General features: G+C 44.5%; 1 protein-coding gene across 7 annotated transcripts in view; it reads right to left on the bottom strand.

Annotated features, from left to right (window-relative positions):
• Positions 1-5,223: 5,223 nt before the first annotated feature.
• Positions 5,224-23,995, bottom strand: part of USP6NL (USP6 N-terminal like) — a 247,803-nt gene continuing 229,031 nt past the window's right edge. For 6 of the 7 annotated variants that reach the window (XM_040451465.1, XM_040451464.1, XM_040451466.1 and 3 more), the window contains one exon: positions 15,839-19,618. In XM_040451465.1, the coding sequence (XP_040307399.1) occupies positions 18,237-19,618 (1,382 nt within the window). In that variant the 3' untranslated portion in view covers positions 15,839-18,236. Of the gene's footprint in view, positions 5,696-15,838; positions 19,619-23,995 lie in introns of those variants that run through there. The other variant, XR_005783445.1, reaches the window with a different exon arrangement.

The following is a 23,995-nucleotide window of genomic DNA, read 5'->3' as shown; positions in this document are numbered from 1 at the left end:
GTCTTTCAAAGACAGGACTTCTCCGCTGTGGCATTAGAAATCAAAGGCACACCAAAGTCAAGGCCCCTTTCTGGTCTCCTGCTCAATCTCTTCAGTTTCCTGCTCCCCTAACACTGTCTTGTACCCCTGTGGCATCACCACTTTACCATCTACTCTCAGATAAGCCATCCCGAGTCACAGAAAAGTCTTTCTAGGCACAGGAGGTTTCCTGGTAACCACACAGGCGTAGTATTTAGTCTCAGAACATTGAGCCACCTGTCCGCGTGTCACATCACCCCTCCACACATGAACGGCCAGCCACTGCAGACAGCAAGAGACTTCTCGTTGACGCTGGCGTGATTGGGAAGGCCCCAGACGACGTCGCAGACTCCTGTGTGGTTATGAAACATGCCAGAAGATTCTTAGCTATGTCTCCCGGCAAAAGGTGGATGCCGACTCCCCTCCCTGTGAATGAGGGCCAGGTGGGGGCACTCGCTCCTGACAGACTGCAGCAGGAGAGACGGCTCAGAAAAGGGGCACAGCTTCCTCCTGGCTGTCCCTGTCTCTGGGGACACCTGAGCTGCCACATGGGCAGTACCACTAACTGGAAGACACCATGCTGGACAGACCGTGAGTGGAGACCACATAGAGAAATGCCTGAGGAGACAGAGCTCCCCTGTGCCACACGTGGGAGTGAAGAATCCTCTGAGATGCCCTTAGCGGTTTCTAAACTGTGTGAGATAATACACGTTCATGGTTGTTTTAAGCCATGAAGTTTGGGGTGATTTGCTACTCAGCCATAGGTAACTAACACACTCCTCGACTGGGGCACAACCGGTGCCCTTTCTACTTCTCTTTTCGCACCACACACTGTTGGCCTGTTGAAGACTCCCCCAGATGGAGGAGCCCAGGGACAAAGGAACATCTGAGCACACCTGGTCTCACAGACTTAGCCTTGAACTGCTCCTCCCCACTGTGCACACTCTCTTCATGCTGCTCCCCTCCTCAGTGCTCACTCCTATTTTCTACTTGAGACACCTGTAATTATGGTCACTTGGTTGCTAACTTTAACACTATGTTCCCCTGACCCGTCAAGCTTCGCTCTCTCATGCGCCTGCCATGCACCTGCTGGACTGATGTACCCCATCCCACACAAGCGAGGAGCACTGGGCAGTCCGGGCGTGGCTGGCTGGTGCCTACAGGGTCCACATGCTTCCTTGCTTGCTCACTCTGGTGTTTCTGGAGCATCCACGAGCCTCCAGGAGCAGAACAAAGCTGATAATCTCTCACTGTTCAGTACAAGCAAGGAGAGAAAACTCTTATCTTCATTAACAGGGTGATGAGCCAATACCAACCAGGACGTCGTGCAGTTGAGACAGAAAATATAAACAGAAAAGATCTACTTTGTTGTTGTGGTGGTTGCACGAGGTCTTGTAAGGCTGTGAATGGGCACGGTCACCAATTTTCTTCTCTCTAAAATAGAGATGATAATAGTGCTGTCGTAAGGATTAAACCAGACCATGTGTGTGAGATGCTTCGCCCAGTGCCTGACACACAGGAAGAGTTCAATAAACGTAGGCTTCTCTTACTCTCATTACATATTATCTCGAGTTTAACATGCCCAGTACTGAGCTCTTCACACTCCCTCAGCACCTCCCACGTCTTCCCCATCCGGCTTAATGGCACACTGTCCTTCAACTTAGGCAAAAAAAAACCCCAAACACCGGGTTTCATCCTGTCCCCTTTCCTTCTTTGAAATTCCGCACGCAGCCAAATGGCAATGCATTTTGGTTCTATCTCCAAAATAGATTCACAACTGACCACTTCTCACCACTGCATGCTCTTACCTCATCCAAGCTCTCATCACCTCCCCTTAGTTCATGGCCAAGATGTGCTGCCACCCCCTCACCCCCCTCAGCACCCGCCTGACTGGCTTTTTGACCAGCTGCAGGGAGAAGTGTGTTTCAACAGAAGTCACATCAACTTTTTTTTCCCCTCAAAATCCACTGGTTTCTGATCATTCTCAGATTAAAACCAAGTCCTAACAACCTCAGGATCTAATTATCTGGCCCCTGTTCTGGACTTCTCTAGCCCATCTACCTCTCACCCCCTCCAACATTGTTGGATTTAGCTTTACTGGCCTTCCTTTGGTTCCTCAAACATGCCGTGCCCGCTCCTTCTTCAGAACATACAAACTCACTGTTGCTTCTGTCTGAGACTCTTAAAGAATATCTCAATAGCTTGCTTCCTCGGCTTCTTTCAGTCAACGTCTCCCGGAGGTCTTTGCCAACCATCCTGATTACTATTGTAACCCCTCCCAACGCTCTCTATCCCTCCCCCATGCTTTCATTTTCACCGTAGCCTTCCTCACTCTCTACCATACTATGTATTGACTTTGCCTTGTTTCCCTCCTGGGATGGAATGTAAGCTCCCAGAGGGTGTTTGGTCTGTGGTATACTGCTGTGTTCCCAGCACCTAGAAACACTGCCTAACACATGGCAAATGCTCAATTAATGTTCAATGGAGGAGGTGTGGGGAGGGAATACAGCATACCATTTCTCAAGTGATCCAGAAAAAAATCCAAGCTGATCATGTGGATCCTCGCGCGGTTTCTAAACTAAAATAGAAAGACCTTTTGTACTTCTTCAGAAGGGAAGGGAAAGTTGGTGGCCCCTTGGGTACCTTTCTCTTCATCTTTCACTTGGTGCAGGTACAGTGGAGTCACCATTAGTGTGTGGCTCCCACTCCTGCTGGTCTTAGGCATCATGCTCATTTGCATATGGGGCAGAGTTAACCTCTTTAGGTAAAGACGTTCACTCAAGGTGAAGAACAGAGGTAGAGGTCAGGTCTTCCTACTGAGATGCCAGTGCTTAGGGAGGCCCTTTGTCAGATCAGTGGAAGGTCTCGGAGTTAAGGACTGCTACTACTCACGGTGGAGTAAACATTTCCTGCGTGTGTCAACAGACCGATAAGTCAGAAAGCTTGTTGAGTTGGGGGTCACAGCTTATGGGTTTTAGTCCAGGCTCCGATAGGAACCAGATCCAGAAGCTCTATGACCTGAAGGAGACCCTACAGCTGAGGGACTTGCCAAGACCCCATGAACCGAGCTATGATTGTTCCCTTCTCAGGAGGAGACATCCGCACGTGTCTCAGAGGCCCCCTGCTGTTTAGGACAAGAGCCATACACGTAACTGGTGGGAAAACAGGAAAACCACCGTGCTTCATGCACAACAGCCTTTTCATTCTTGCTTTTATTTTCACCCACTTATTCTCTCAGCAAATGTCCTTTTAACATCTATCAAGGTAACATAAGTTTGCAATGGATCTTACCTTCAGAGGACCCTCATTTTCTCTGTGTCTTTGACTCCTTTTTTTTCCTCCTGAGTTGTATTCTCCATCCCTTTCCCTGGGGTGAAGCTCAGGGCCTCTACAGCGGCGAGAAAGGTGATTGGCTCCCTGCCAAGGGGTCAACAAAAAGGTTGCAGAAGCTATAGCCTTCAAAAGGCCCAGCTGAAACCTGCTGGCAAAGTCCAACATTCTGCAATCTCATATGTGTGACAAATGGGTTGGGCAACCTACCTCAAGGTGAGCTTCCAAAACCACTTCAGGAAAAAGCAATGGGGGAAGGCAGGAGAGCAACGACTAAAGATTTACCGGGAACGAACATGTCAGGAGTTCTGGGTTCTGTAGGGATGGGTCTGTCAGAGTTGGCATCCACCACATGGCACGAGGCCCAGGCATAGCAGGTGGCATAGACACAGATTTAATTGATAGCTTAATTAAGGAATTAGGTAGGTTAGAACTTGCAACCATAGCTCAGTTTAGCTAAATTTTATCATCTTCCTTTTCCATAGAAACACAAGTATAGAAGTGAGGGGTGGCTGCCACATACCCAAGAACTTGTGCTCAAATGGTCTGGCCTATCTGTATGTATGAAAGGAAGAAAATGTATGTGGGAGAAAGGAAATGTCAACAGGCACTTCCTCCACTTGCTGGAAGCTCCTCCAGGAAACCCCAAGAGGCAATGGTTTCCCCATTCTCCTCAAGAACTTGCCGAGTTGCCTTCTATTGATGAGAAGCAACATCTCCAACAGCCAGACCAGAACCTCCAAGGGGGTTGCTCTGTAAAATGAATGAAGTTTGCAAAGACGTGCACAGAGAAGACATAAAGTCATCTTGTTTACATCCATTAGCTCTTCAGAGGCAAACAACTACGTACTTTAAGAGCCACAATGGCCAGCTGCCTCTGGTCCCGGGAAAATGCTGGGCCCTCCAGGGTGGGTGTGTTGGGGCTCAGGAACTTGAACGTCTTCCTGACTGCTTTTCAAGCCTTGATCCTTACAGTGTGGTCCCCAGTCTAGCTGCATCAACATCCGGGAGTTCATTGGGGATAGAGAACCTCAGAGCAAATTGCAGAAGTGTAGAACCAAGTCTGCATTTGGCAAGATTCCTACGTGATTTCTACGCACGTGAAAATTAAAAATTTAAGAAGCAGTGGCTTGGGCAATAGATGGTGCGGTCCAACTTCCAGTTAAAACTAATTCTTTCCTAAAAAGTTTCTAACTTGAAACTGTAAGAAAAGCAAGGTCTATGAAAAATCTAAGCCACCGGATAGATACCCATGACTGAGAGATGTGACACCCTTATTTGAACATAAATACGATAAAGTTTGCAGGAGAAGTGATACCAGGTGGTGAGAGTCTTTGACGTGGGAAGGGGGTACAAAGCACTAGAAAATAGACAGGAAGTGTGCGGAGGACATGAAAGGCAGACCATGCTTTGTAATTTCGCCAATAGCCTGGTGGGTGATGGGCACCGTGGAAGGTGGCCTTCCCACTACAGGGTGCTGTGGAGTTTGGGGCATTGACCAACCAGCAATCCACGAAGCTAAGAGCCTGGCTGTGTACCTCCTCGCTGATCTTATGCCAACTAGGCCCCTTGCTTCTTCTCACACAAACATCCAACTTTGCTTTCCCCAAACCCACCACTGTGTGAGTCCTGTCCAGGAAGGTCTGGGGCTCCAGAAGGCACAGACAGGAAAACCCTGCTGAAAGGAAGCTGACAGCATGTCATGGACCACTGTGAAGGCCAGGCTGAGGGATGCATATTCAGGGCAATGGTCATGGGGAGCCTCTTAAAGCAGGAGGACATAATCCAAGTGGGCTTGAAAGATACCATTTGAGATCGTGCAGCTGAGTAGACAGTTATTACAAGAATCCAGTCAAATGTACTGAAGACTTCAAATAGGGTGTTACTGTTTTTGTTTTTTTAATTGGAAGTGCAGTAAACAAAATGTAACTTTATTCTAATGGACACTCATTTATTCCAAGGGACACACAGCAGCATCCAATAACATTGTATTGAATGAATGTAGAGTGACTTAGGACATGATTACACAGACCAATCTACATAGTAATGCAGTTAAGCTTTAAATGTTGTTAAGATCTTTTCACCCAGATTCAATGGGCCAAAATACCGTCCCTTGAATATTTGTGCCCGGACTTGTTGGTTGGTTTTACACATGGCTGGGTTTCCTTCCTCTTCGTGGTCGGCCTGAGGCCTCTCTGGCAGCAGGCAAGGCACGCACAGCCCACCTTTGAGTGGTGCCGGCTTCCCTCTGCTGTGGGATGGAGCTGGAGTGGGGAAAGGCGAGTTCCGGTCTTTTGCCCAAGGTCAAACCACTGGACGATTCTGGGCTCGTTTCTTCAGCTGTAAACTGCCCAACGCAAAATAGGAAGAGCTTTAGGGGTTGCCTGGCTTGAGCCTGCTGGGGATAAACAGGCCTCCCGGGCACTGGGGTGGCCCGTCATCCTGAGAGGTGCCCTGACAGGCACAGGGGTTCAGCCTTGTCACTCAAAATGGGGGACATCTGCTTGCTGAGGCCAGGTTCCTGTTGGCCTCTTGTGCTCAGGTGAAGCTGCTAGGTGACCAGATTCTAGGTACCTTGTCCCCACTTGTCACCAACATACTTCATTGTAAAAGACCACCTGCTTTTCTTTGCATGAGTTATAATTTCAGGTATCAGCTTCAATTAGGTTCTACTTTTCTATGCTTCTCTCAGCATATCTCAGACTTAACTCCTAGATTACAGTGGATTTTTAAAACACACTGCGCAGACCCCTTTTCAGGACGCTGATTAGACTTGCATACTCCATCTGGTGTTCCCAAAGCTGTTTCAAGCCTGGATTCCTTCTCTGAGGTTATTTGCCAACAACCTATCCATAAATTAATAGTTATGGTATGTTTATTAGTTTCCGGGACTTCTAATAGCATATTGATTCTGGGCAGAAGCTTAGCATCTGGTTTGGCTAAAGAATTTAATTTTCTACCAACCACACAATCTAATCATATCATCTGGGACTGAAATAAACACTAATTCAGTGGCCTTTAAATGCTGATGTGTGCACCAGAGCTGAGCCACTGAGTTTTCACCCGCCTGCAATGAGGTGTTAAAAAAAAAAAAAAAAAAAGTCAATATATTAAAAGGGTAAGTATATTCAACGTGAAGAACTGTCGTTTTTTTCTGAGTTTACACTTTCTTATCATGTGCATTACAATATTAACATGTTTTTAATAAACGTATTTGAAAAATACAATGGACAACTCTATGGCAGTGCCTCAAATCATGGGGAAGATTTTACTGATCCCCTGGAAGCCAAAGGAATAGACTACCCTGGACTAATGCAGCATCCAGTGATATTTTAAAATATGGGACACATCCAGGCTGAAAACCCTCTCCACATCCTCCTGAGACACCTGCCATGGTTTCCATCAGGGATGAAAAGACGGGCTTTTAAATAGAAGCCTTTAAATCCAACATTGGCTTATGCAGCAGGAAGAGGAGAGGAGACATCTGACTCTCTCCCTATTTCCAGGTCTTCTTACTTCTAAGATTTCTGCCTTTTGCTCACTGGGCATCACTTCAGCTTTGAAGGTAGAAACAAGAGGGCGCCCTTTCATCCCCAGGCCATACCAGCCTCTGCCAGTCAGGGTGCGGCTTCTACTTAGTGTTCTGGTTGCAGGCTTCCTGGCCTGGGACCACCTGTGCCTTTCAGGGCTACCCCCAGGGACCTGTTTTCTGCCCCCTCCTTCTCCCCTTCCTCACCCTTCCCCCAGTGAAAGACCAGTACGGGAGCGAACAGTGTTCAAAGGGAAGGATCGGCAGTCTGAGAGCCTCTCTGTTGAGGACAGGGACTTAGTATATTTCTCCCAAAGCCCTGTCATGTTCATTTTTGGTAAAGGCCGAAACGGTGACCCCAGCTGGGAGTGTATGTTCTGCTTTGCTCCCACCTCCTATTCCCACCTACCTGGGATGAACCCCTTCCCCCTCTCAGGGGTGTCTGCCCTCCTCACCTCCCTGTCTTGCTTCCACGTGGCTGATTTCTTACATCCGAGTTCTTCTCTCTTTGTCCTAAAAGTCCCCGAAGGCTTCATGCAAACCAAACCTTCGTGGCCTTCCCAGAGAGCCCACCGTCCTAGACTGACAGGGAGCAGTCCCCACTGCCAACGTACCCACAACCTTCAACACTGCCAGGCTGATCTGAGGCGAAGCCAGAAGCTGGAAAGCCAACCAAAGTACGTGAACACTGTCTGTAGCTTTTTTCAATGAGCAATAAACACGTGTCCATGTCGGTGCATGTAAAGCTGCAGCAGAGATGTCTGTCTATGTCCGTAGGTGGGTGAACAACATTCTTTCATATGGTTACACCACAATTTAACTTCTCCCTTATTAATGGACATTCAAGTTATTTCCAATTTTTCTCTATTGCAAATACTGTGAAATCCTTTCACATATATGTTTTCCACTTGTATTTCTGCTCATAGAAGTAGTATTGCTGGGCCAAAGAATACAACATAGAAATGCAGGTACTGGAAAGCGGCCTATTTGGGGGCTGCAATTTTCCTGTCACTAGCAGGGCACGGGCATTCTTCCTGCTGTCCTTTGCAATCACTCTTTCAGGTTCGATTTCTCTAATGGGGATACAGAACATGTTTAAAAGCTTTGGACTTCTTTACCTGTACATGTTCTTTTAATACTCTTTGCCCATATTCCATTTGGGGCTACTTTACAAGTCTAAAAGGAAAGAAAAGCTCGTTATAAATAAGAGTATCAGCCCTTTCCCTATACTAACGCTTACAGTCATCACAGAGTGTTATAAAGCATCTATGTTCCAGGCACTGTGTGACGTGTGCCTTATCGGAATGACTCTTCGGAACAACCTTGTAGGGAACGCCTCATTTTTCCTATTTTGCTCATGAGACGGGTCCAGCAAGGCTGGTGGAAACACTGAAACGGCTCCACGTGTGTTGTTGAGCCATCACACCATTCAAAGCCTCTAAATAAAAATGCCTCAATGTAATTTTCAGGGGGGGTTTCTGGTAGTAGTAGTAGAATGACATGCGAGCTAGAAGAATGAAGAAACACGGGGCGAGGGAGTGGGCTCTCCTTTCTCTGCGGTCAAACTTCACACGTCTTGTTGTGTATCCTCGGCAGTCGTGTTGTGGAGCTGGAGGCGTTCTACCCTGAGTCCTGGGCCCCGCCCGTAAACTGCTCTGGGGCTGGGACGCAACGGCTCTGGGCCAGAGGGCCTGGGCATCATTTTCTTGCAGCTTCCCTGTCATTCTTACGTGCGGCCATGGCTGGGCTCCACCGTATCGGGCCACCTCCACTCACCTTTCTAGCGTTCCTGCCCCCATTTTCTAGCTGAGGGAAGCGAGGCCCAGAAAGGGAATAGGACTCACCTAAGATCACGCCGCTGATGAGCAGCAAGCTCAGACTGCGGTGCGGACTTGGTGGCCTCCGGTCGTTTCTGCCACACTGCGAATGTACAGGGTCCCCGTCGTCCCTCCTTCTCAAAGGTAACTCCACAGAGGGTGTTATTCATGGCTGCAGACATGGCTGATAAAACTGTCCTCACGTTAGTGGCTGTTTCAGTGTTTGCTGCTCCACTTTCCCTACTCCCAGGCTGCACCGCGAGAACAGGGGCACGGTCCACGGCAGTATGCCGGCATTCCTCCACGTATCCAACTCAAGCCACGGTTCCTTGTGGCCATCATCTTTATGCCTTCGTGATCACAGGCCCTCAGTGCACTGGGGTCTCCTTCCTGGTCGTTGCCACACAGGGGGTCGTCACCACATAATGAACGTGGGTCTTCCCCCCAAGACCATGGGCTCCGTGAGTAGTGGTCTCTGGGCCTTGATCACTGTCACTGTGCCCAGCATGAAGCAGGAAGGTGGGCCTTGGGTCGGGCACTCTCCCCTTAGAGTTCGGGGCAGGACCTTTTTCAAACTCCCCTTCCCTACCTCCAGGGTCTACAGATGAGAAAACCGAGTCCCAGAGAGGACACGTGACCTCCCCAAATTTCCCACACCGTGAATTTACGGCAGAGCTTATGAGCCCGTTCAACAGTGACGTGGTTTTGAAGAAGCCACGTTCACGGCTGACTCACACTGAGCTTACAAGGAGGCGAACCTCTCCATCTTCGGCAGGCGCCCACCCCTGCATCACGTCTCCTATTACGACACAGCGCAACATACACATGAGCTCTACCAAGTCACCGATCTTCATGGGCAGTGCTCGAGCTTTCTTGATACAGCCTGCCTCATATCGAGTATGCTGATTTTCCTCCCAATTCAAGTGACAACTCCGAGTTACAGGAAGTTTAAGGGCTGGGATTTTAATACGCATGAACACATTACGTAGCAAGCTGGAATAAAACCAAGGGCCGCCTTGGAGAAGTACTGGAGTGAGTCTGAATGGTCAGAACTGATTTCCAATTAGCTTATTTTTTCCCTGTAAAGACATTTCCCCCCGCCCCCCAGCCCCTACCTTTCCCACCAGTCCCTCTGGCTCCGATTCAGCAACCACCCTTCCCTTATGTGAGCTCCGCCGAGAGCTGCATCGCCTCTCATTCCTGCTCCAGGAGTGACAGCAGGGGGACAGCAAGGAACTCCTCGGTGTCAGATCCAAGTTCTCTTCATTCCCGATCACGGGGCCATCCTGCTGGGCCCATTCCTTCTGGGAACCCCGCTCCCAGCTGTGGCCATTCCTCACACCTCCCTTTGTGCGTTCCCCCTTCTATGTCACCTGTAACCTCTGAGCTCCTCACCGAACTCTCAGCTCCGGGACCTCAAAGCCCACGCTCTCCTGTCACTAAACCTTGCACAGTGGTGGCACGTGAGTCCAGGGGACATTTGAAATTATTACTGTGTGGCGAGGCCGTGCTGATCGATCACTTTACACAAAGCAACCCATTCAACTCACAGCTCCATGAAATAAATACCAGTCTTCATTTACAGAGGAGGGACTGGATCGGAACAGCGGCTCCACGACATCGAGGACTTGGTTGCTTCATTAGGTCAGAATTTCTGATGCAAAGTCCAAACTCGAGCCAGTCTGGCTCCAAAGCTCCACAGCCAGTCCCTGGGCATTCAGCTCCCGCAGAACCAGACCACGGCTGCTCAGAGTCCTTCGCACACTCCTGTCTTGCTGGCAACCCTTAAATGTCAGCGACCCCCTGGGTCTCCCCATCCTTCGCTCGCTCATCTTCTCCCTAGACAAGTACTCTCTCACAGCTTTACCTCCTACGTGCTGGCAAGCAAGCCCCAAGTCTCTCTGGAACGGTCAGCTGTCTGTCAGACAACACCATCTGTCAACCCCCTATTCCTCCAATTCTACATGTCAAAACATGTCATTTTCTCACTCAACCTAAGCCTGCTCCAGCTTCTGAATTCTATCAGATGGCGGCCCCACTAGCCACCCTACCACCCATTTCTGCACTGCAGAATCAACCTTCTCACTTGCTCTCCCCTCAACAGTACAGAATGAGGTGAAAACACACAGGGTCTGAAGAAAACCCATTCACAAGGGCAAGAAAAATAAAACATGTAGGAAAAATTTTAACAAAAATAGTGCAAAATGTCACCAAAGAGAAATTAAAGAAGATCAAAATAAATGTAGAGACGATCTAGGTTTATGGACTGGTGACTCAACATTGTTAAGAGGGCATTTCTTCCCAAACTGATCCGTAGATTCAAAGTAACACCTATCAAAAATCCTAGGTCTTGTTTTTTTTTTTTTTTCTTCTGCAGACACTGACAAGCTGATCTTAAAATATATATATAGAAATGCAAAGGACCCAGGATAGCCAAAACCATTTGAAAAAGAACAAAGTTGAAGGATGTACACTTTCTGATTTCAATACACACACACACACACACACACACACACACACACACACACACACACACACACATATAGTCAGTTGAGTTCTAACAGAGGTGCCAAGGTCCCCAATTCAGCTGGAGAAAGCAGTCTTTTCAACACGTGGTGCTAAGACCACTGGATAGCCACGTGAATTTAGCTCCTTACCTCACACCATACTCAAAACTTAATTCAAAATGGCTCATACACTCATATGCAAAAGCTGAAACTATAAAACTTCTAGAATAAAACAAAGGAGAAAATCCTTTGTGACCTTGGGTTAGGCAGACAGATAAAATTCTAAAAGCATGATTCATAAAGAAAAAAAACAGAAAAAATGGAACTTCATTCAAATTAAAAGCATTTGTAACACAAAAGACACCATAAGACAGACTGCAAATCATGTCTTATAAAGGACTTGTATCCAGAATATATTAAGAATTCCTACTATTCAATAATATGAAAATAACCCAATCAAAAAGTGAGCAAAAGATCTGGACAGACATTCCACCCAGGAAGATATTATGAATGGCCCAGAAGTACAAGAAAAGGTGTTCACCATCATTGTCTATTATAGAAATGCAAATCAAAGCCACAATGAGATATCACTAGAATGGCTACAATAAAAAAAAAAAAATACAAAACAACAAGTGTTGGTGAGGATGTGGAGAAATTTGAACCCTCACACAATGCTGATGCTAATCTAAAATGGTGTGAACACTTTGGAAAAGAGTCTGGCACTTTCTTAAAAAGTTAAACATAAATTTGCCACAAAGGTCAGCAATAGCACTCCCAAGGGAAATGGAAACTTATTCCCACAAAGATTTGCACGCAAATGCTCATAGCAGCATATGAAAACAATGCAAACGTCTACACCTGGTGAGTAAACAAAATGTGATAGAGTCACACAATGGGCTACTGTTCAGCAATAAAAAGGAATCACTAATACATGCTACGACGTGGGTGAAACTCCTCATCATTATGCAAAAAGCCACATATTGTCTGATCCCATTTATATGACAAACCAGAAAGTGGATTAGTGGTTGCCTGAGGCAGGGGGGGGGGCAGGAATGGAGACTGACTGCAAATGGGTACAAGAGATCTTTTTGAGGTAATGGAAATGTTCTAAAATTGTGTTTGTTTCAGTGGTTATATAACTGTGTAAATTTACTAAAAAAAACCCTTTGATGTGTACATATATGGGTGAATTCTACGGCAGGTAAATTACACCTACTTGGGGTACCTGGGTGGCTCGGTCAGTTGAGCGGCCAACTCTTGATTTCTGCTCACGTCATGATGCCAACAGTTCTTGAGTTTGAACCCCACATTTGGGATTCTTTCTCTCTGCTCCTCTCCCATTCATGTGCGCACATGCTCGCGCACGCGCGCGCTCTCTCTCTCCCTCTCAAAATAAATACACTTAAAAAAGAAAGTTACACCTTCTTAAAACTGTCCAGTTGGGGTACGCACAGGCTCTAGATTCAGTCTGTGTGGATTCATGTCCTGGCTCTGTGGCTTGAACCGGCTGTCACTTGGAGCAAAGCTACGTCAACTCCCTGTGCCTTCATTTTCCCATCTGTAAACAGGGACTTAGAGGAAACACACTTCAGAGTTATTTTGAGAAGTATATAGGTTAATACAGGTTAAATGCATAAGCACAGGGCCAGACACACAGCAAGCGTTCAGGAAAGTGCGCTAGTTTTCTTACGATTATTATTACACTCAGACAATTATTAAGTCTGGCCAACTTTACTTGGTAATTAGCTCTCAGTCACCTTTTCTTTGAAAGTGCTTCCCTGGTCTCACACTGTCCTACTTTTAGACTGACCATTTGGGGCAGTCTTCCTAACCTTCTCCAGGCTCGCTTGCTCACTGCCACGTAGCCTCTAGAGACCACACAGGAAATATGAATATGCCCAAGGCAAAACTGGCTTCCAGGATCCAGTTCAATGGCACAGAAGGCCCCCGTCATCTGGTCTCTCTGTGGAACACTCCACCCCACCCCCCACATCATCAAGGTGTCAGACGCCCCCCATGTAACCCTCATGCCATATCCCCTCTGCAAAGTCTACTCTACTAATCCTCAGGTTCAGCAATGGAGGCAACCCCGCCCCCACTGGCCTCCCCTGACCCTCCTGAGCCATGCGTGGCCTTTCCACGTCTGTATTAATCACCTGTGCACATCTCCCACACTGAATGGAGGCACAGAGATTAAAAACCATGTCTCCTACCTTGCAGCGTGAGCCTAGCATGGTCCCGAGGACAATAGTACACTGTAGGCGCTCAATAAAATATTGACTGGCCAAGCGAATGACCAGACTGTGCACATTTTCTCAGCTCCTCACATAGGGAAAATGCACTTAGGTTTGCAAATGCAGCTTTGGCCTATTTTTAGCATGTCCACTTAAGGAAAATGACAGAGGTTGTCCAGGAAAATGGAAACCTTACTATGACTCTACCTATTTTGAAGAACTACTGTAACGCATAATGAGAGAAGGTCCAGGGTCATGCCGCCTTCCATTTGAAGCCATTTACACTTTCCACAACTGCCAGTAGTTCATCAAAATTTACAGAGACGGCTGGAAAGTTAATCCTTCCAGTAGAATTTTTCCTAACTTACCTGAAATCAGAGTTTCTAAACCCTAAAACCGATCTGTTAAGAACTTTTGAGACGGTTCATGGTGAGAATATAAGACAATCAAATTTAGAGAGATTTTTATTTCTTTTTAGTATTAGTATTAGTATTAGTATTTATTTATTTATTTATTTATTTATTTATTTATTTAGAGCTTAGCTGAGGAGTGCCTGGGTTGCTCAGTCGGTTAAGCATCCGACTTCGGCTCAGGTCGCGATCTCAAGGTTCATGGGTTCGAGCCCCACATTGGGCTCTGTGCTGACAGCTCAGAGCCTGGAGCCTGTTTCAGATTCTGTGTCTCCCTCTCTCTCTGCCCCTCCCCAACTCGCGCTGTTTCCCTCTGTCTCACAAATAAATAAACATTAAAAAAAAAGAAGAGCTTAGCTGACTGAACGGGTGAAAAATACCATTACCTGATGCCTGGGTTTCACCCCAGGTTCTGATTGAAGTGGCCTAGGGTAGAAACCAAGAAGAACATTTTTTTGTTAAGTTCCCCCAGATAATTCTAAAGAGCAGCAAGGGTCAAGATACACTCCTATGAAATCTAAAATTTGTTCCTTTATGCCTCAGTGCTCTTATGGATAAAATGGTGGCAATTAGGCTTAGATTTTCAGATAAATGAAAATCCTTCTGAAAGAACAATTCATAACTAAATGTTAAGTGGAATCCTTTCTTTTTAGTCTCACTACCTTGGGTCACTGAAAAAATAAGGTTTGGCTTATTAAAACCGCCTGATCAATAAGCATTAATATCCATATTACAGAGGGACATATAAAATCCATTAAAGGACAATCAAAGATCCCCAAACTGCAATTATAATTAATCCACAATCAAATGCATACTAAAAGGTGTGAATCAAAAGACAACTGAGAATGATAACATTCCCAGAAGACAGAGCTGTAGGTCCTCTGTGAATAAATCCGTATTTGTGGGCAGAGCATGCATGTGTTTCTCCAGAAAGCAATCCCAGCAAAGTACTGAAAAGGCACTGTTTCTGTGCTCGCACCTCAATGGGCCCTGAGGGAGAGACCCGAAATGACACAACGGAAACCTCGCTGTTAAGACTACACTGAGTATGACATAAACTTTAGTATTAGAATCTCCTTAAAGTGAAAAAGGCGAAAGCAATCACACCACCATCTGTTTTTCTTCTCCAGAAACGTCCTGTTCTATCTCTTTTCTTTCTTTCAGGAGACACTCTATCATTGCCACTGAGGGGGATCAGGACACGTCACCCCAAAAGACACCACTCTCGCAAAAGAACGACTCTGTTCCAGAGGCATCTCAGTTCCTGCAGTCGCTTATCTGCCCGAGAGTTCTCCCCAAAAGTCTCGTCACAACTCCCATCTCCAGGCCACTCTGCTCTCTCCAGCACCACACCCGACACCACCACGCACTTCCCATCGCCCATCACTTCTCTCAGGGCCACGTGTCTTCCCGGGAGTATCTTTCTTCCCTCCCTCTCCCTGCTAAGTTAGCTGCACACACCCCAAGTCCAGCCCTCCGTTGAGTTACTCAGGACCGGGCACCGTGTGAATGCAGGATGCACCTGTGAGAACACTTCTGTTTTTCTCTTGTTGATCTGCTTCTGTCAGACCAAGGTACAGGCTGTGGCTGGAGAACCCGGCAGGGTGGAAGGAAAAATAATTTTTCTTCCCCTTTAGTACTTTGAAATCTGACTTCACATTTACGTATACACATCTCTCTCAGCTTTAAAAAGCTGTCTATTTTTTAAAAATCCAATAAAAAGTGTAAGTAACTGAAAGAGTCAAAGTTTTAAAACCCTTTGAGACTCCGGGTCCAGTCTCTTTAACTTTTCAAACTAGATATTGAAACAATATACCAAAGTGCTTATTGTGTGAGGCAAGACTGCTATAAGGAAAAGAGTGGATAATGGCCAGATATTTACAGCGTGTGCAGCTGTAAGGATCAGCCTCTGCTCTGTGAGGACCCTCACCAAATACAGTTTCACGATTATATTTAACCCACTTTACTAATATTACTTCATCTTTTATCATTATTCCATTATTTATCTTTTATTACAAGATAAATATGAAAGACTAAAATGCTACGGTAGCAAAATAACTTCAAATTAAAGTTTCCTACTTGAAAAACTAATGGACAGAGAGCTACATTTTATAGTGGGGAAGACTGGAAATACCTTATTGCTATTAATAATGGCAGACAAAATAAAGCAAAGGTGATGTAGTTCTAAATACAGCACTCCTGGAAATTAATAAAGTATTTAACATACGACTGTGATATATATACATATATATATATAGTCATGTAGGCAAACACTGAGTAGTATATCTCCTCAATGAGAAGAAAATTAGCTTCAGAAGCATCAGAGACGCAGCACTTTTACCATATGAAAAAAGCACGTGAAAGACACAAAACAAAATATACTTATTACTTTTAGCATGTTAAAAACAATCACATCAAAAAAAGTATACAGATAAAAATGTCATAGATGACATAAGAAAATAGTGTATATATATATTCTGCATATATATATATGTGTATATATATATATATATATAAATCTACAGTATTTACCACTGTTGACATATATATTTTGGAACAGCTCAGATGCTGCCATCATACCCTAAATTGTACAGCTTGGTTTATTACAAGTCACAGAATCATGGTTTAAAAATTCGAACTAATACCCTTAGCTGCATTTCGTTATATACATGTCTTTCTAAGCCTCCACATGATCCGAATCAAGAGCCCAGGGACAGCAGGGTTTTGTCTGTGCTCCAGCGTCGTGCTTAGCTGCTAACACACTGCATTTGTTTTGCCATTTAATAACATCATTACTGAGTTGATTAAAATTACATTAGACTCATTATATACATAAAAAATATTGTCACATTCACTAGCTAAACAAATGTTACTCTCATTTGAAAAGATATACTTCGGTACCTTGAAAGTTTAAAGCTCCAACTTGTGACAAGAAGAGCCATGGACGTTAGGTTTATCCTACTCTCTTCATTGTTCAAACACCAGGCAAATATGCTGAAAACGAGCTCTCCCGTTAAACACAAAGTCATACTTTCTGGGAGTGCCCAAAACTTTGCCAGCGTTTTGGTAATTGTAGTGTAATAGAGTATTTTAAAAGACATTGCTCATTTTTAAACCATGAACCTGAATTTTTTTCACTGAGAAAGAAAAAAAGGAGATTTTTGAAAGTATGAAAGTCACACTCGTTTTTAAAAAAGACTAAAATCTTAAGACTCCTATTAATAATTAGGATCATTGTTTACAGTTTTACACAGTGATAATTTAGTGGCCCAAGGGCAGTGATACCCACTAGGGCCTTTAAAGAAAGAGTACCAGGAAAAGATCGTGTAAATGAACGCGCTGGGCCTGCACGAATCGAAAGGGCAGAAGTGAGAAGTCACCATACTGCTGATCCAGCTTTCGAATGAACTTCACAGGAGCTGCTCTGCTGCTCTGCTGCCCCGCGTGAGCGCGCACTCATCAGTAACTCCTCCTGCTGGCATCCACTGGAGAGCAGGACCTCGGCGCTTCCTTTGCATCTGGCAAGGAGCATTCTGCTCTGAGCTTTGCAAGAGTCAGACCAGAACAAAGGGCGCCGAACGCACTAAAGCTGCTCTGACACTGATCTCAGGGTGCGTGGATGCAACGGGCAGCGCGGCCGTGCCTTTGGCCATAAACTTACTTTGAGTGCCCCGATGTTTAAGCACCATTAAGTGGTGAGCCTTGCTCTCCAGTGTCTTTAATTTTCAGATGGAAAGAAAATGGCTGCAATGGCAGAGAAGCGGAATCAAGTCGGGGCAGACCCTTACATCACTTTAGGACCTGGGTGAAAAACAGATGGGGGGGGGGGGCGAGGAACTTGAGTGAAAGATAAGTTAAGGAAAGGAAGAACAGTAAATTATGCCATGGATATATATTAAAATTAGTTTTTTTAACGTTTCTTTAGTTTTGTGTTCAAATGTGTGTGCACGGAGGCCTTTTGGTATCTATTAAAAGATACGTACACGACATCTAGCCTTAAAAATGTCTATTCTATGCAGTTTTTCAGTGCTTTATAACGTTTCTCAAAATAGCATAGGCTAATGGAGTAAAAATGCTCAGGTTTTGGAGAAAGATATAAATGAAACTGAGTGATGAATTATCATCATGTGTGCATCCCTCAACACCACTGCTATGTTTCCATGTTAAATTCTTTTGAGCAGATTCAGTGATGATGCAATTTAAAAACTGCTCATCTTAAGCAGCATCTACGTGGGGATGAAACGCTTCTACATATTCTTATTACGAGCATACACTGGAATTGTGCAAGATGTTTACAGTAGTAGGAAATACTGCTTTGGCAATTATAAACATAGCAATGTAGGTTTCAAATGGTTTCTATTCTCTTGTCTTTACCAAGTATAGATAAATTCTCACAGCAATACTGATTCTTGAATAGAAAGTCCATCCCGATTTCTGTAGTGATATCCTGGAGGCGAGGGCCCTGAATATTGATACCCAGAGGAACCGGCATCTTCTAAACCTGGTGAAGTTCTGTATCGCACTGGACTATCTACTGAGACTGCTGGGAGGCTCTGGTCCTGAAAGGGAACATGCTGAAAGGCGGAATATTTTGGTAACTTGCTCAAGTGGCTACGGTTAGCATCTTGAGTCCACAGGTGTCCGTGAGTCTCAGGTCTGTATGTGTAACTAACTTCTGACCATTTCCTGTTATCCGGCAGATAATCCACTGGAGGAATGATGAATTTCCCATGCTTTGGTGACTCCGAATTGCCTGAATACCCCCCGGCACCGGTCTCCACAGGAAGAACTTCTATTCGGCTGGATGGCAGGACAAGAGGAAGAGGGCGGCTGTAAGATTTCTCTGGAGAAATATCGACTGAAAGAGTGGAGCCATAAGGTCTCCTGGAAGGATTCCCTGGAGTCCCATGGGTAAACTGTGGCGATGCAAAGCTGCTGTCGGCAGCAGGGATGTGTTTGGGAGAATTTCCGTGGTACACAGGGGGGTTACTGTAGGAGGGTGGGTGCACTGTCCTGCGATCTTCCCCGTCTAACGGAGACGGGTATTTTGTGTAACCTGCAGGCTGCACTTTAAAAGTAAACTTGTTTGAGGCTCTTGATGGACTAGACCCTGGCTCCACGTGCTTCCTGGGACTGTGACAGTAAGCTCTTTCTAGCGCCTCTTCAATAGACGCGCTGTTATCATTCTCGGGCACGTTATCGTACTGGGATGCATTGGAGCCCCGTTTCCCTTCATCGACATCCCAAACCTTCATCTTTTGCCTCACATTCGACATCCGAGTATCAGCAGAACTCGGGACGGTGGCTGTGAGCGAGGGGTGTGCTGACCTACTTTTGCCTTCGATGGCATATTTGGCAGTTTTTTCAATAGCTGAAGTATCTGACGGTTTATTCCACTTGGGCACAAATTCCTTCCTGACAGTTGAAGTGGCATTGCTGTTCTGGTTAGCAGCTGCGTGATTATATTGCCTCGAACTGTCTTGTGGGCCCGATGGAAGTTTTCTTTGCAAATCTGCTTCGTCTTTAAGCTTTTTACTGTCTTCGTCCACGGATTTCCTTCTCGGCACCCTTACTCTTTCTGGTGTGCCAACTCGACCTTGATGGTGAGGGGAATGCTCATGCTTTTTGTGGGGTGAAGAGTTGCTCTCTCTTCTGCTGTTCAGAGGGGGACTTGACCTGCCCATGCTTCTTTGTCCGTTGCTCAGGTGACTGATGCCAGCAGATTCGGGTGGAAGCTGTCCCAAAGGCTTCCGTGGATATTCATCCTCTTTACCTAAAGGGAAAGACAGACCCATAAATAACATAAATACAGCAGTAAATAATATCAAATATAAAACCACATGATGAACAACGGTATACTTTTCATCTGAGCACTCATACACATAAACCACAGAATCTGGGGGGTTTAGGAGAAGCAGTTTTTAGGGAGACTGATACTAAAACATACCACAAGTCAAAATCTTATTAGACAATGTGCAGGTGGGAATATTTTATGAACTTATGAGGAAGGTTGATACAATTACGTAACATGTGATTCTTATGTTTTCTTAAGCTATACTGTTATGTGTCTTCAAGGACACACAGCTGACACTCTCATTCTCATTATTACAACCCTTATGCAGGTCAGCAGTTCAAGGTCCTACTGTTACTTTCGCTTTAGTTGGCCTCAACTAAAATGGTTTCAAAATCTCAAACTTCTATCAACTTTCAACAGGTCTACCAAATTGAAAAGGCAGGTGATGACCAAGCGTGGTCTCAAAGTTGTTCCCAAACAGCTTACTATTACTATTATTATCTTAAGTACTTGCCACAGTATAACTTCATAATAGAAAGAAATAGTATTCTATCTCAAAGTTAACACCTCTAAAAGGATCCTACTTCAAATGCAAAAGAGAAAAAAAATTTTAAAAAGAAAGAAAATTATATTGGATACTTTCAGTTTTTTATTTTACATAATTAACACCAAAAAATTAATCAAGAATTAAAGGAAGGTGCAATAAATTGGGCATTTAGTAAACAGTTTAGTACATCCACTCTCACCACCGTTATTCACCAGTTATTCAACATAGTGCTGGAAGTCCCAGCCACAGCAGCCAGACAACAAAAGGAAATAAAAGGCGGAAGAAGTAAAACCTTCACTATTTGCAGATGACATGATACTATAAAGAGAAAATCAGAAAGACCCCACCCATAAGTTACTAGGACTGATACATGAGTTAAGTCACAGGATATAAAACCAATGTACAGAAATCTGTTGCATTCCCATATACTACTGATGAAGCAGCAGAAAGAGAAATTATAAAAACAATCTCATTTACAATTGTACCCAAAATACTAAAATACTTACAAGTAAACTTAACCAAGGGAGTGAAACACCTGTAACTCTGAAAACTCTAAAACACTAATGAAAGAAATTGACAATGACAGAAAGAATTGGAGAGACATTCCATGCTCATGGAAGAACAAATATTGTTAAAATGTCTATATTGCCCAATCTACACATTTCATGCAATCCCTATTAAGATACCAACAGCATTTTTCACAGAACTAGAACAATCCTAAAATTTGTATGGAACCGCAAAAGACGCCGAGTAGCCAAAGCAATCTAGAAAAAGAAAAACAAAACTGGAGGCACCACAATTCCAGACGTCGAGCTACACCACAAAGGTGCAGTGATCAAAACAGTCTTGGTACTGGCACAAAAATGGACACAGAGCCCAGAAATAAACCCATGATTAATTAGTCTCTGACAAAGCAGGAAAGTACATGCAATGGGAAAAAGACAGCCTCTTCAACCAACGGTGCTGGGGAAAACTGGACAGCAACATGCAAAAGAATGAAACTGGGCCATGTTCTCACACTGTACACGAAAATAATCTCAAAATGGATAAAAGACCTAAATGTGAGATCTGAAACCATAAAAATCCTAGATGAGAGCATAGGAAGTTATGTCTCTGATACTGGCTGTAGCAACATTTTTCTAGATGTCTGTTCAGGCATGGGAAACAAAAGCAAAAATAACTGTTGGGACTACATCAAAACAAAAAGCTTCTGCACAGTGAAGGAAAAAAATCAACAAAACTAAAAGGCAATGTACTGAATGACAAAAAATATTTGCAAATAACATATCAGATAAAGGGTTAGTACCCAAAAACATATAAAGAACTTCTACAACTCAACACTCAAAAAAAAACAAATAATCTCATTAAAAATGGACAGAAGACATGAACGGACATTTCTCCAAAGAAGATATACAGATGGCCAACAGACACATGAAAAAATGCTCAACATCACTCATCGTCAGGGAAATGCAAATCACAACACAATGAGATATCACCTCACGCCTGTCAGAATGGTGAAAATGAAACACAACAAGCAATAAGTGTTGGCTAGAATTTGGGGAAAAAAGGAACCCTCACAGACCATTGGTGGGAATGCAAACTGGTGCAGCCACTGTGGAAAACAGTATGGAGGTTCCTCAAAAAGTTAAGATCCAGTAACTGCACTACTGGGTATTTACCCAGACAATATTAAAACACTAATTCAAAGGGATACATGGACTCATATGTTTATAAGAGCATTATTTAAAATAGCCAAACTATGGAAGCAGCCCAAGTGTCCACTGATATATAGAGAAGATGTGCTATACATATACAATGGGATATCATTCAGCCATAAAAGAGGATGATATCTTGCCATTTGCTACAACATGGATGGGGCCAAACAGTACAATGGTAAGTGAAATAAGTCAGAGAAAGACAAATACTACATGATTTCACTCCTATGTGGAATTTAAGAAAACAAATGAGCACAGGAAAGAAAAAAGGAGAGACAAACCAAAACAAACTGTTGGTAACTAGAGGGGATGTGGGTAGGGGGCTGTGTGAATGGGATCAACTGTACACTTGTCCTGATGAGCACGGAGTAATGTATATACTCAACACCTGAAACCAATCTAACGCTACGTTAACTCTACTGGAATTAAAATACAAAACTTAAATATAAAACATTTAAAAAAATGAAAAACTGAAAATGATTATAATGTAGATATCCAATAAATATCATCTTGGGAAAAAGACAACAGACTTCTCTTGTACAAATTCCATGGTTTAAAATGTGACTTTCATGAGGCGCCTGTTTGGCTCAGTTGGCGGAACATGGGGTTCCTGATCTGGGGGTTGTAACTTTGAGCCCCTATGTTGGGTGTAGAGATTACTTAAAAAAAATCTTTAAAATAAAATTTTCACAGATTGAAAAATAATACTCTCACTTACAAATATGTGGTTGCTCTTCAGGTATCTTCCTGCCCAACCATCTACAAGAGTTACTGAGTGAGCTCTGCTCTGGGCTAAGCAATGTGTCACCAGAGGCGAGCGCACAGACCCCGTTTTCACGTAGCTCACACTCCGGGTGATGGTAACTTTGTTCTTCACCCACATATGGGACTTTCGAGATATTAAAAAAATATATTCAGTGAGCTTTTCTTTGGGGGGGGGAGGTAACAGAGAGTGATAGAGAAACAAGATACTTTAAAGAGTTAAGCTATGCCGCAATCGGAATTAAGCCAAAAATAACCTTTGTGACCTTGGAATCCAGGAGTTTTTAACCTTTTTAAGACCAGGCTCTTTTTCTTCAAACCAAATTCCATATGAGGCCCCAATATATAAGGAAAATATAAACACAGCTGCTCTGATAAAAGTGGAAAGTCACCCCTTTTCCTCTTCCCTCAACTGGGCAGCTGCTCAGAGCCCGAGGGTTCAAGGTCTAGTTCTGCCTGCACTGGAAAGATGGGAACAGAGCTTCAGAGAAGCCATGTGATCAATCTCTCATGGCAGACACGGAATGGGATCCAGGACCCCGTGTTTTCACGCCCAGCTCACTGCTTTCTGCCACTGTGGCACATTCATTAAACTCCAGAGACACTGCGGATGGTTTTAGCAGACTCTACTGTGACAATCCTTGTGCAAGCTCTTCATTTTGCACATTTGAAAGCACACAAATCACTAGAATTGGCAATCAGGGTTTGTTCCATTCATTTATCCATTCAACAAATACATATGTATCAAGCAAATACTATGGCCCAGGCACTGCCCAGGGAGCTGCCAATCCAGGAAGGACACCAAGGAAGAAGTTCCCACCCTCACGGAGCACACACGCTAGTTGTGCAGAGCCAGGAAGACAGCACCAGAGAAGGCAGTGGAAGCGAGTGGGGGTGGGGCAGGACCGCACAGGGCAGAGCTCTGGCGAGGACAGAGGCGCTCTGTGCCTGGAGCAGGAGACAAGCAGAGACCAGCTGGGGACGAGGCCTGAGGAACAGCAGTCACATCACGCAGGGCCTTTAAGATTACAGTAATGGCTCTGAACCTCTTTCTAAGTTAACTGCCAACTCCTGGGGCCTTTTCAGTAGGAGGATAACACCATCTGATACTATCTTACCAAGTTCACGTTGGTGGGTTAGACTTACAGTATGTAATACTTAATGATGGTAACAGTAATAGCTAATATTCATTAAGCACTTAACGTGCACCAGATACTACTCAAAAAATACATACGGCATTTAGGAACAGGCGTATAACTAAGGTCACTACTCTGACCTCTCACTGTAGAGGAGGAAATCCAGGCAGAAATGACATTGTTCTCATATCTTTTT

The sequence above is a fragment of the Herpailurus yagouaroundi genome, unplaced genomic scaffold, assembly GCF_014898765.1.
Source record: "Herpailurus yagouaroundi ecotype Mexico unplaced genomic scaffold, PumYag 203, whole genome shotgun sequence".
NCBI lineage: Eukaryota > Metazoa > Chordata > Mammalia > Carnivora > Felidae > Herpailurus > Herpailurus yagouaroundi.
The sequence above is the reverse complement of the archived record's forward strand: the minus strand, read 5'-3'. Positions and strand labels throughout refer to the sequence as shown.